At 38.3% G+C, this 13,539-nt stretch overlaps 1 protein-coding gene across 4 annotated transcripts in view; it reads right to left on the bottom strand.

The window, feature by feature from the left end:
- LOC140532999 (GTPase IMAP family member 8-like) overlaps positions 1–13,539 on the bottom strand; it is a 65,046-nt gene that overhangs the window by 34,146 nt on the left and 17,361 nt on the right. For 3 of the 4 annotated variants that reach the window (XM_072652248.1, XM_072652250.1, XM_072652251.1), the window contains one exon: positions 410–12,548. The exons of the other annotated variant lie outside the window; for it this stretch is intronic. In XM_072652248.1, coding sequence (XP_072508349.1) covers positions 11,680–12,548 — 869 coding nt within the window. In that variant the 3' untranslated portion in view covers positions 410–11,679. Of the gene's footprint in view, positions 1–409; positions 12,549–13,539 lie in introns of those variants that run through there. 4 annotated transcript variants of the gene reach the window in all.

Raw genomic sequence — 13,539 nt, 5'->3', positions numbered from 1 at the left:
AGATGAAACAATATACATATCTGGAGGGGTGTAGAGAGATGAGAGGACTGAGGAACAGGGTCGGGGAGGTACTTTTAGTAGGATATGTAGATTAAGTTTTAGAAGGGTGAGGGGAGAAGACAAGGGAGGGACTTTTAGAAGGGAGTATAGTTAAGATTTAGGACAGTGGAAGGAAAGATAAGGGGGGAACTCTTAGAGGGGTGGGTAGACTAAGGAAAAGAAAGGGAAGGGAAGAAGATAAGATAACTGGGATACAGTAAAAAAAGACTGAAAAGGACAATACTGAGTAAAAATAAGATGGAGGAAAATTCACAAATAATAATTATAATTTTGAATGTAAATGGAATACTCAACCATAAGATGGAAACAAACAGCACAATGGATTAAAAATCAGAATCCAACAACGTTCTTTTTTTTTTTTAAACAGTTCCCTGCTTTATTGCAGTACATCAAAGTCAGGTTAATGTTAAGTGTGTCACCAATATAAAAGTATTGGTCAGGAAGTCATTCATTACATTTTGGACTGTCCCACCTTATTTATTTTTGTGCAAAAGAATCCACATCATTGTTTGGTACCAAAGATTCTCTTACAAAGTCCCCCTACAATATCAAGGGCGCTGGTTCAAATGAAATAAAAAAATAAGAGGACAAAGCAGTGTCTTTTCCCTCTCCATGCAGATTGGTCAGTTTTTTTACTCTAAGCAAAAAGCGATTACATCCAAGTCAACAATATGTTCTTTACGAGAAACACATTTAAGAATAAGAGACATAGTTAAAATGGAGGGTCAGAGTACAATTTATTATGCTTCAGCTGATGCAAAAAAAAAAAAAGAAAGAGGCAAGGATAGCCACTATCATCTCAGAGAGTTAGGGTTAAAATAAACCTAATTTAAGAAGATAAACAGGATAACTACATTTTGATAAAAAGTACTGTCGATAATGAAGCAATATCCATACTGAACCTGGATGCACCAAATATTATAGTATCTAAATTTTTAAAAAAGAAATTGAATGAATTACAGGTGGAAATAGAAAGTAGTACTATAATAGTGGGGGTAGGCTTTAGCCTTCCCCTCTCAGAACTAGAAAAATCTATTCAAAAATTAAATAACAAAAATGTCAGATAGCTTTCTGGAAAACATTCAATGGAAATAGAAAGGAATACACCTTTCTTCTTAGTGGTTCATGGTGCCTTTATAAAGATTAACCATATGTTAGGGCATAAAAATGTCATGAATAAAAACAGAAGTATTGACAGTATCCTTTTCAGATCATAATACAATAAAAATTGTATTTCATAAAATACCATGGAAACATAAATAAAAACTAATTGCAGATTAAGCAAACTAATCATAACAATGAGTGGATCTAAGAACAAATCATAGAAACAATTTCATTAAAGAAAATAACAATAATGAGACAATCTACCAAAACCTAGGGGATACAGTAAAAAGCAGTGATGAGAGGAAAATTTATATCTGTAGATGTTTACATCAATAAAATAGAGAAAGAACAGACCAAGGAATTAGTTGTGTAATTTTAAAAAACTAGAAGAACAAAGTACATCCTCAATTAAATACTGTTTGAAATTATAAAAATTAAAGGTCAGATTAATAAAATCGAATGTTAAAAAAAACCATTGAGTTAATAAATAAAACTAGAAGTTAATTTCAGGAAAAAAGCCAAAAAATAGATAAACCATGGGTTACTTTGATTTTTAAAGAGAGAGAAGAAAACCAAATCACTAGTATTAAAAATGAAAGCATAAATATACCACTAACAAAGGTGAAACTAAAGCAATTATAAAGAGTTATTTTGGCCAATTATATGCTTCCACCCAAAATTAACCATTTAAGTGAAATGGAAATATATTTACAAAGATATAAATGACCCAGACTAGCAGAATAGGAAATATCATATCTAAAGAGACCTATTTTTAAAAAAGAAATTGAACACACCATAAATGAGCTTCTAAAAAAAAAAAAGCACCAGCCAATGCATTTACCAGATGTGAATTCTATCAAACCTTTTAAGATCAACAAATTCCAACATAACAGAAATGATTTGGAATAATAGGCAAAGAATGGTTTCAACCAAACTCCTCTGATGAAACAAACACGATAATGACACCTAAACTAGGAAGAGTAAAATCAGAGAAAGAACATTATAGACCAATTTCCTTAATGAATAGGGATGAAAAATCCTAAATAAAACACTAGCTAAATGGTTACAACTATCAACAATATATTACAAAGACTGTTCATTATGATCCAGCTGGATGTATGCCAGAAATGCAGGGATGATTTAACATCAGAAAAACTATTAGCATAATGGATAACATCAATAACAAAAGTAATGACATCTTATGATTATATCAGTGGATGCAGAAAAAGTATCCTCTCATTTTCTGATTCTTTTAACCACAAAAAGACCTGTTATAAATATTTTTGTACACACAGACGGGTCCTTTTTCTTTTTTAAAAAATCTCTTTGCGATACTGTCCTTGTAGCGGTATGTGTGTGTGTGTGTGTGTGTGTGTGTGTGTGTGTGTGTGTGTGTGTTCATCCTTCATTGCCGAAGAAGACCATGCCATCAGAGAAATGATGACATGACTTGCACTTGACTTTGTTTTGAGTGAGGGAGGGCTGTGCAGGTCACCAGCCTCACTTCTCCTCCAGAACCATCTGAATCCAGTGACCAGATATTCATCAGGATGACTGGAGATGACCCAGGATGAGACAGTTGGGGTTAAGTGACTTGCCCAAGGTCACACAGCTAGTAAGTGTCAAGTGTCTGAGGTGAGATTTGAACTCAGGTCCTCCTGACTACTGCACTGGTGCTCTATCCACTGCACCACCTAGCTGCCCGCCTTTTAGTGGTATTGCTAGAATAAAAGGTATGCACAGCTTTATGGCCTTTTGCCCTCCAGAATGTTTGGATCAGTTGACAACTCAACCAAAAGTTCATTAGTGCCCCTATTGTTTATCATTTTCTTTTTCTGTCATATTAGCCAATCTCATATTTATGAGGTGACATCTCAGAGCTGTTTTAATTTGCATTTCTCTAATTAATACTGATTTAGAGTGCTTTTTCAAATGATCATAGATAGCTTTGGGGTTTTTTTCCTGAAAATATTCTTTGACCATTTATCAATTGGGCAATGACTCCTAGTCTTAAAAATTTGACTGAGTTCTCCATATATTTGAAAAATGAGGTCTTTATCAGAGAAATTGGTTGTAAAGATTTTTTCTTCAGTTTCTAACTTCCATTCTAATATTGGTTGCATTGGTTTTGCTTGTGGAAAAACTATTTACTTTGATATAATCAAAATATGTATATGATGCTCTCTATCTCTTGTTTGGTCTCAAATTTTTCCATTATCCATAGATCTGACAGGTAAACTAGTCCATGCTCTCCTATTTTGCTTATGGTATCACCCTTTATGTCTAATTCATGTGCTCATTTTGACCTCATCTTGATATATGGTATTAGATATTGGTCTACACCTAGTTTCTACCAAATTACTTTCCAGTTTTCCTGGCTATTTTTGTCAAATAATGATTTTGTGTTGCCAAATCTTGGATCTTTGGGTTTGTCAAACACTAAATAAATATGGCCATTTACTACTGTGTATTTTGCGCCCACTCAATTTCACTACTCCACCACTCTTTTTCTAAGCCAGTACCAGAATGTTTTGATGATTATTGTTTTGTAATACAATTTGAAATCTGCTGCTGCTAAGCCACTTTCTCTCACTTTTTTTTCATTGATTCCCTTAATTTTCTTGACCTTTTGTTCATTCAGATGAATTTTACTATTACTTTTCCTAGCTATAAAACTATTTTTTTGGCAATTTGATTGCTATTGCACTGAATCAGTAAGTTAATTTAGGGAGAGTTCTCATTTTTGTTATATAAGCTCAGCTTATACATGAGCAATTAATATTTCTTCAAAATTGTTTAGATCTAACTTTATTTGTATGAAAAGTGTTTTGTAGTTGTGCTCATGTATTTCCTTCCCTACTTTCCCAGTGCATCTCTCTTTCTCATTACTTAATTTTACTTTTTTTAATCCCTTCATAGTCACCTCATAGAGATGCCCTCTATCTATGTGTGGCGGACAGCCTGCGTCCCCACGCGGCTCAGTGATGCCGTGAAGAAGAAAGATTCATGCGAAGGTGGAAGAAGATAGGCCAACTCCATTTATTGATCCAAGGGTCAGGGTTTTTATAGACAGGAACTGCAAGACTATGTGACATACTACTCTTCTCCTGTCCTAGTGATTTGGCCAGTCTTATTGTCTTGAAGACTGTTAGCCTAGAGGGCATCTATTTTACATATCCTTTGTATTCTGTAGTTCTCTTGTTTGTCTCAAGGAGACAGGAACATCTGGGGGGCATGGAGGGTCATTCTGGATGATAATGAGCACAGTCTCCCCGAAGGTCTATCCTGAACTTGTCAACCACACTCCATCCTGGCCCTCAATATCTATGTATAATCCTTCTAACTGTCCTAATGCTGAAAAATTTTTAGAAGCTACAGTCATCATCTTCCCATCTAGGAATGTAAACATGTTAACCTAGTTGATTTCCTTTTGATATATCTTTCATATTTCCTTTTTTATGCTTCTCTTGAGTCTTATATTTGAAAGTCAAATATTCTATTTAGCTGTGGTCTTTTCATTAGGTAATGCTTGAAAGTCCTCTATGTCATTAAATATCCCTTTTCCCCCACCAAAGAATTATATTCAGTTTTGCTGGGTAGGCGATACTTGGTTGTAATCCTAGCTCCTTTATCCTCCACAATGTAGAGGTTGCTAAATCTTATGTGATCCTGACTGTGGCTCCATGGTATTTTAATTGTTTCCTTCTGTCTGCTTGCAATATTTTCTCCTCAACCTGGGAGTTCTGGAAGTTGGCTATAAATAATTCTGGGAGTCCTCATTCTGGATCACCTTCAGAAGGGGATCAGTGGATCCTTTCAATTTCTATTTCACCCTTTGAATCTAAGGTATTGGGGCAGTTTTCTTTTATAATTTCTTCAAATGTGATATCTATACAAGAGGGACTTTAGTAATATTTGCTATTGTTGACCTGAAAACTTGGTTAAAGAAAGGCAACAGGCTAATGCATACATTTTATGATTTAATTAATTAATTGATCAATTCCCTATTAAAGAAAACGGTAACATAATGCATTATGGAGCCAGAAATGTTCTGGCTACCCAGTGCAGAAATCTTCTGGATTATATACATTTTGCCGTGAGAAAGGAACTCTCCTAATTGAGCAAATCATAAATTCAGTAAGACAGGACAATTAACAAAGTAATATTGGTCAGGCCTTGGGATTCCAGGCTGGATAAACATATTTCTCGGTGATAAGGAAATCCCACCAGTAGTGAGTGGCAGGCTTCCTGCCCTAAACAGATAACTGACATAGGAAAGGGTAAACAAAGTTCCATAGAAATTACGACCTAAGATGTCTATATTTTCTTTACCACTAATATGCCATAACAAACATAGTATATGTGTATAGATAATAAGATATAGTGTCTTAGGTTAAAGGTCTCCTAAGGAGTGTAGAGTCAGCCTTGGCTGGCTTTTGCTGACATAGGAAGAGGCATTCTCTGAGTTTGCTTCAGAGAGAACAAAGAGATTATTCCAAAATTTTATATTAAACATTATCACTATTCACTTTTCTGGAACCTCTAACATATCAGTTTTATTGGATATAAGGCAAAAATTGACTCAGGAATTTTTCCTGTTTGAGTCAGCAGGGAGAGTTTTACATATAATGAGAGCGGTGTTCTATCAGAATCCATGATTACAGGGGTTCTAGAACTTTCCCAGACCTAAAGCTTCTCTTTTGTGGCTTATCCCTGAATTCCCTTTAATAAAGGACAAAACTTCCATTCATTCCTCCAAATAGCTGCCTAATTAATATCCCTAAAGTATAAATCTGATGATGTCACTCCCATCCTCCAACATAGGGGCTTCCTATTGCCTCTAACAAACTCCTCTGTTTTTCAGATGAGGAGACTCTGAGAGGTTAAGCTACTTGCTTTATATCACCCAGCTATTAAGTGTCTGCTCTAGAATTTGAATCTTTATCACTCATCTGATGAGGCATTATGCATTAGTGGATTAGCCATACTTAGCACTGCCCTCATTGCTACACCTTTTTCTCAGCAACAATATGACTATGCAGTATGACTTAGCTTCATGGGGGCTTTGGGTCAGAGATGGGATGAGGGCCATCTTTTGCCTAGCTGCCCCCTTGGAAATCTTTTGGACACACTCTCATAAGCCACCTCAGCAGCATGTTGAAAATCAGTCTCTATGCTGTTAATTGTTTTCACTATGTCCAACTCTTGGTAACCTTATGTGGAGTTTTCTTAGCAAAGATACTGGTTAAGTGACTTACCCAGGGTCATACAACTAGTAAGTGTCTGAGGCCAGATTTGAATTCATGAAGATGAGTCTTCCTAACTCCAAGCCCAGTCACTGGGCTACCTAGCTACCTCTCAGCACCATATCAAAAATCAATCTTTTGGAGAGGATTCTGGGATCATAATGGAATAAGTCAGAAAATTAAAGGCTCTCCAAATTTCCTCCACAAAAAAAAGACAGATTATTGCCTCAAAGTGAAGACAACTTGAGATTTTAAGAAAGACTTGACCTCCAGGTGTGGATGTTTGGCCTGAGTGAAGTGCAGACACCTCTAGGCTACCTCCACTGAATCAACAAACAATAAGCCCTGGGGGCAGCTGGACTGGGAGGCAATCTCCACCTCAGGGACTTTCAAATCAAGGATTGGTTGGTTGTTGTCCTTTGTTCTTGAAGAAGACCAAAATGACATCATTATGCTAGAGTTAAGTTTCAATGTCTCCTACTGTGGCTGATCAGAGCAATAAGAACTTCGAATGCTCTACCACAAGTTGGGCACAAATAGTCCATGTGAATATTTGGGATGTTCTCTCAATTTGCACATCCTGTGTTTCTTTTGAGCTGTTTCAATTCTGCTTTGCTCATAGAGCATAGCACCTTCTCTGATGTGGGCATGCTGAGCTGTGCTGTGCCAGTGTCTCCCATTGTCTCCAGTGTCTCAATTCTAAAGTTTTTGAGAGAGACCTTGAGAGCATCTTTGTATCTCTTCTTCTTCTTACTATGTGAATGCTTGCCCTGTGTGAGTTCTCCGTAAAATAGTCTTTTTGGCAAATGTACATTTTGCATTCAAGCAAAATGGCCAGTCCATTGGAAATGCAATAAGGTGCCAGACACTGAGGTCCTTACTCAAACCAACTCAAGGATAATGTGGGGGTTGATGGCTGAATAGAAGACTGAAAGACCTTCCACTGTCAAGGGATGCCAAGAACAGCAATACTGACCACTGGGTCCTGGGAGCTAGCACGTGCCTGGTGAGTGTGATAACAAAGGGACAGGGCTATTATGGTTATGGGCTGCTGGCTATGGTCACTTGCAGGAGAGCAGAATCCCTGGTTTCAGTTCCAGGACAGTGTAAAAACAAAGACCCCAACATACACAGGAGGACCTGCTGTACAGGTTCTTTAATCTGCTTTTCTAAAAAAAAAAAAAAGCAACTTTTGAGGGGTCAACAATCACTTTACTCAAGCACGTATATCATTCACTTAGTTCAGGGAGATAAGTCAGCACCCTGAACTTCAGATAAAATACAGTGAAATCAAAATCCACAGGCATGGCTTCCAACTGTCTGACATGAGCAATACAGACATCATAGATCGACAGACTGATCCAACTGTCTGACCATTCCATACATACATAGTTACCAGAGTGAAAAGCACCAACATCTGGGTTTTCAAAGGAGGGGGGCTCCTTAGTGGCTGTCCAGAGTCTCATCTGACCAAACTCTTCCAAAGAGTAAGCCCCAAAATAAAACCTCACATGAGAATATTTATACACTTTTCAGAGCCTGAGGGCATCACAACCCTGGAGAACCAGTGCCTCATTAGCAAAAGGTGTGGGTCTTCCTACAAATCTCCCCTAATCAAATTCCCCTTAATAGGCAGACTCATTAATGGGTGGGGAAGATCTTTCATTTCATTAGCATTACAGGCAGAGAGGACAGATGCAGTGCATAGCTACAAAAGGGACAATAGGGAGCAAGAGTGTTTGCAGGATAGTGTGATTGGGGGCCCTACTCATGGACAAGGGGTGGAGAGAAGTACCCAAGGTTGGACCTTGGGACAGAGCTCAGAAAATAACAGTAAGAAAGACCTGATGAGACGTGGGGCATCATTCCCCACACCTTAGGACTAGCATTTGATTATAATAAGCTGCTAAAAATAAAACAAAACAAAATAAAAATTAGTAACCAAAGGAAAAAGAACTCAACTATCATCAATAGCTACTATGGGGATAGAGAAGATCTGAGTTCACATTCAGAAGATAATGGAGTTTGAAAAAAAGCCACTCCTTTTTCAGTGAGAAACATCAAGTGATCACAAGCCCAAAAAGGACTTCTTGAAAGAACTTGAAAAAGAATCAAATAAGGGAGATCAAGGAAACATTAAAAGAAATAATAAAATCAATCCAAGAAAATCAATAAAATTATGAAAATAAAGTCAACCAACTGAAATAGAGTAATCAAAAACTTAAGGAAAAAATGATTCCTTGAAAATAAGAATTTGGCAAGGGGAAGGTAATGATATTAGACATCAAGAAATAATCATAAAAATGAATGAAAAAATAAAAGAAAATGTGAAACATCTCATCAGAGAAACAATTGATCTGGAGAACAGATAAGGATAGACAATATAAGAATTGTAGGAATACCTGAAAGTTATGATGCAAATAAGAATTTTGATAACAATATTACAAGAAATTATTGCAGAAAATTGCCGTGAAGTTCTACAACAAGATGAAGTAGAAATAGCAAAAATTCACTGATCATCACCTGAAACAGATGCCAGGAGGAAAACTTAAAGGAATATCATTACCAAGTTTCAAAGCTCCCAGGTTAAGGAGAAATATTGAAAGCAACAAGAAAATAAATTAATATTTCAGAGTTACAATCAGGATTACACAAGACCTAGCAGCTTCTACACTGAAGCATCACCGGTCTTAGAACACCATTTTTCATAGTCCAAAGAGTTGACTGGGGTTACGACCAAGGGTAATTTATCCAGCAAAGTTAAATATAATCCTGAATAACAAAAATGGATATTTAAAAAGTAGAAAGAATTTCAGGTATTTGTGACAAAAAGAGCAGAACTTAATGCAAAATTCAACATAGAAGATCCAGGAGAAATATAAAGTAAATATTAAACACCAATGATAAGGACTCAATAAGGTCAAACAACTTACTTCTTATATGTGAAAATATTCTCAGTACTCTTCAGAATGTCATCATTATTTAGGTAGTTTGAAAGAGGGACTTGGACTGAGCTGCGTATGGTTGGAGTGGTTCTAAAAAACAAAACTGTAATAGGAGAGATAAAAAAGGGTAATAATATCAATGAGACATTGTTGGGGGTGTAAGCTCAGTTCCATGTGGACAGTCTCAGGCAGGTAAAAGTGAGGACTTCTAAACTTTAGAGTTCTCATGAGGCCCCCCAGAAAATAGCTGGGAATTGAGGAGTGAGAGACAGGCTATCTCCATGCTGGCGAGAGCATCCCACCCTTGAGATTGGCCCGGGATCTGAGCTCACCTGTTGTTTACTAGTTAAAGGCTGAGAGCACGCCCTGTATTCACGTGCAAACTATGTGGCTGGAGAGCTTAAGTAGGGTCAGGAAAGCCTGAAGGCGCTCTTCGTGCTGAGGGGCCCTTAGAGGGCAGAGGACCCCTCCCCTCTCCCGCTCCCACTTCCATTCTCTTGCTGTAAGATCTTTGCCTCCTTGGGAGGAGGAGGATTCCTCTCTCCTGAGGAAGAATTCACCCTGCACATGTAACCAAGACCCTGAATAAAGCCTAACCCTTGTTCAACTCTGGAAAGTCTCTTCTCTCATACGTTTATCTGGTTTGGCCAGCCGAAGACCTGCGACAGGTAAGGAAAGACTCGGGTAGGCCTTCGGCCTCTAGGCTGAACAAGACATGAAAGGAAGAATTGATATAGAAGAAGCAATGGGTGGGTTGATCGAACTGGAACCTTACTCCTAGCTGGAGAATAAAATAGAAGCTATGCATTCTCTTTCTCATCCCTGTCATTAGAAGGTTTCTACTCTTATTTGTAGCTGAGTTAGGGTGACTGAATTCTCCTTGCTTTTCTCTACATAAAAGTACAGATAAGATGCCCCTATGCATTGTCAACATATCCCACTGAGTTTCTTTGAGGGTGGACATAAGCACAGATGCATTTTTTTTCATTTATCCTTTAAATTCTAGTCTTCCTGCCTGGGAACTAGCTCCAGGCTGTTAACTTTTCTTTCAAGTTTTAATAAACCTCAAAAACCATTCTAAAGTAGAGTAGAAGTTGAAAGCTTCTGCTAGTGTGGCTTGGATTTCTCTTACATGTCCCAAATTATAAGGGAAAGGTGCTTTAATAGATAGGTGAGCTCCCCATTGCTATAGGTCCTCAAGTGAAGATTAGATCACTATTTGCTAGGGATATTGTAGATGAGATATCTATCCATCCCTCTGAGGGTCCTTTCACCTCAAAGATTCTGTAATTTTGTGATCCCATTAGGCTCAGACTAGACAATGTAGTCAGGATAATTAAAAGAGCAGATAATGATAAAGGAGATCATATATTTTGGGAAGAACCAGTCCTAATTTCTATGAATAGAAGAGAGTATTGGGGTGAAGTGAGATTGAGGGATGATGAGGTTTGTAGTCCTCAGTTTGCATAGTCCCAGAAGATAGGTCCCTCAGGGAGTTGCTCATGTGTGGCACTTTTCTCCTTGCTTTTCTCTCTTGACATAAAGAGAATATAAAGGGAGTTGTATTGTCTGCATTCTTGAAATACTGGGTGTGTTCATTTCTATGCCAATGCTGCCTGCTTTTTAGAGAGATGGTACATCTATACCCAGGGTGGGAGGGTAAAGCGTGGCATAGCTGTAATAAAGAATTTTGACAAGAGTCAGCTGATCTGGCTTAAGAAAGACACTTTCTTGGATTCACCTTATGACTTTTTGAGATCTGTCTTGCATTCAAGCCTCAGTTTCACCATCTATAAAATGGGGTTCACAGAGCTACCACCAAGGTCACACAAGACCTAACAGCTTCTACATTGAAGGATCACAGGTCTTAGAACACAACAGAATCTCAGATTTAGAAAGGACTCAGAGTCCAATACCTGCATGCTTTATCTTTAAGGAATTCCCTCTATGACACATGCCAGTAGAGTTCCAGGGACTGTCATGGTACCTCTTTAAAGGAACCTACACTAATTGTAATTTTTTCCCATCTAGGTTAGAGCAATAGGGATCACAGTCTTCCGGAGATTGTTTGCCATGACTTGATATCATAAGAGACCAGAGCTGGAAGGAACCACAGAGATCACCTCTTTGGACTTGTTTTCTCATTTACAAAAGGAATCAACTGGACCAGATGAAGTGACTTGTTCAAGCCATAGAACTAGTCAGTGGTAGAGCTGGGATTGGCAGTTGGAGCTGAAAGACTCCTGTCTCTGGCTTCCTCCCTCTCTATCATGTGCCTGGGTCCAGTTAACCAGTTTGTGGCTTGCCAAAGAGAGGAAAAGGAACTAAAGGGGACCTGAAAGGGAAATGTGAACAAAGTCCCAGTATGAATGGCCATCTAACCAAGGGGTTGGTGACTCCTTCTTCAACACTGATTTTTGATGCTGCTCATATTTCCTCTGAATGATCATCAGACGCTGTAGGGCAGAGCAGGTCTGATGTGACTCCTCTGATGCCATATTGTCCTTACAGAAAACTTCCTCAGAATCCTGTCCCTGGCCTATTGATTCTTCTCCCAGCTCCTCTCTTAATTGCTGAATATTTTCTTGGATATAGTCATACACCTCATTCGAGTAGCAGCATGAGTCATTTTGCCAGAGAACCCCTTCTATCATCTCCATCAGTTCCTTTAGTTGGGCCTCCTGTCCCTCTCCTTCAATTTTGTTGTTGAAACCACAGTGAAACTCTTCACACACAACATTCAGCCATTTCAAGCTTTTGTTCTCTGTTCCTTTTAAGTATTCCTTCAGGGTTTCTTTCCCTAAGTCTTCTTTCCTGGTGAAAACAAGGATGGTTCGAGACAGGATCCCCACCCCAAATATCTCCTGGATGCGCCTGAGGGCCTCCTTGTCCTCGTTGGTGTAACGGCCCAACTGGATCACCAAGAGTAGGGCATGAGGACCTGGGGATGAGAGGGCCATACAGCGACAGATCTCCAGATCTTTGTTTGCTTGGACTTTGGAGGAAAAGATATCTGGGGTGTCAATGACCACAAGTTTTTTTCCATGCCATTCCCTGCTCCCTCTTTGGCATCTCTCAGTCACTGGCCTGGAACTGAGTTTAGACATGAAGGCTTTCCTGCCAAGAATGCTATTTCCAGTTGCACTCTTCCCACTTCCTGTCTTCCCTACAAGGATGAGCCTCAACTCTGGGTCTGGAAAGCACCAACATGAAAATGAGAGGGTCAGAATTTTGAAGGATGTAAACATCCCTTACCCCTGTTGCCCTTAGCCAACTCATTCTGAAAAAAAAAAGTCAAGGAACTGCCATTGTTCTGCTTAGGAAGTCAAGGTATCTCTTCCTACCCCTTTCTGTCTTATACCTTACCCAATGTGACTTGTCATTGGATTATTAGCTTTTTGAAGGCATGGGATGTCTTCCATCTCTTTATATATTCACAGTGTTTAGTACAGTGCCTGACCATAAAACCTTGTTGGCTGACTGACCCATTGTAGTCAGGGACACAGCATTACATGGTTAGGAAATCCCATAGGGATTATTGGCTTCTTAGACAACTGACTAAACAATTTTACAGCAGATTTTGAATCAGTATGGTTAACCCCTCTGTGATGGTGTTGGATACCATCATGATGGTGTTTGTTTATAATCTGTTAATGATATTATTGTGAGAGAATGGATGGGACAATGATATCAGGGTAAGCTGGCATCCTAGTTGACCTTATGGATTCTAAAACTCCAGTTTAGTTCAATTGAAAATATTAAGGAATAATATTTTCCCGTTTTCAAAATGCTTTCTAGACATTTCCCTTGTATAATATATCAGCCAAGGTCAAAGGCTAAGAGCCTGGGAATAGGAATTAAGGAGGGTTCTCCAGGGTAATTGCAAAAGATTACATCACTCTTGGTTCATTAGATGAGGCAGAACACTGATGACAAAAGAGTGTTTTGTCATTTTGTGACATTTCCCATATTCAAAATTCCTATAATTGTTACTTCAGTTTTCTTGGGGTAGAATGATGTCAAAGGAGATGGGGACTGGGGAGGGAGAAGGAAATATGGCAGTTTGGACTTTTCTTTCTCTAAGTTAGAAATGCTTGAATTTAGATGATTGTTAAATTAATTGAAATTGTTTCTTATAGACATGTTCCCAAAACACGGAGTATAATGTTCATGTTTTTCTTTGA

The sequence above is a fragment of the Notamacropus eugenii genome, chromosome 3 (genome assembly GCF_028372415.1).
Source record: "Notamacropus eugenii isolate mMacEug1 chromosome 3, mMacEug1.pri_v2, whole genome shotgun sequence".
In the NCBI taxonomy this organism is placed as follows: Eukaryota; Metazoa; Chordata; class Mammalia; order Diprotodontia; family Macropodidae; genus Notamacropus; species Notamacropus eugenii.
The sequence above is the reverse complement of the archived record's forward strand: the minus strand, read 5'-3'. Positions and strand labels throughout refer to the sequence as shown.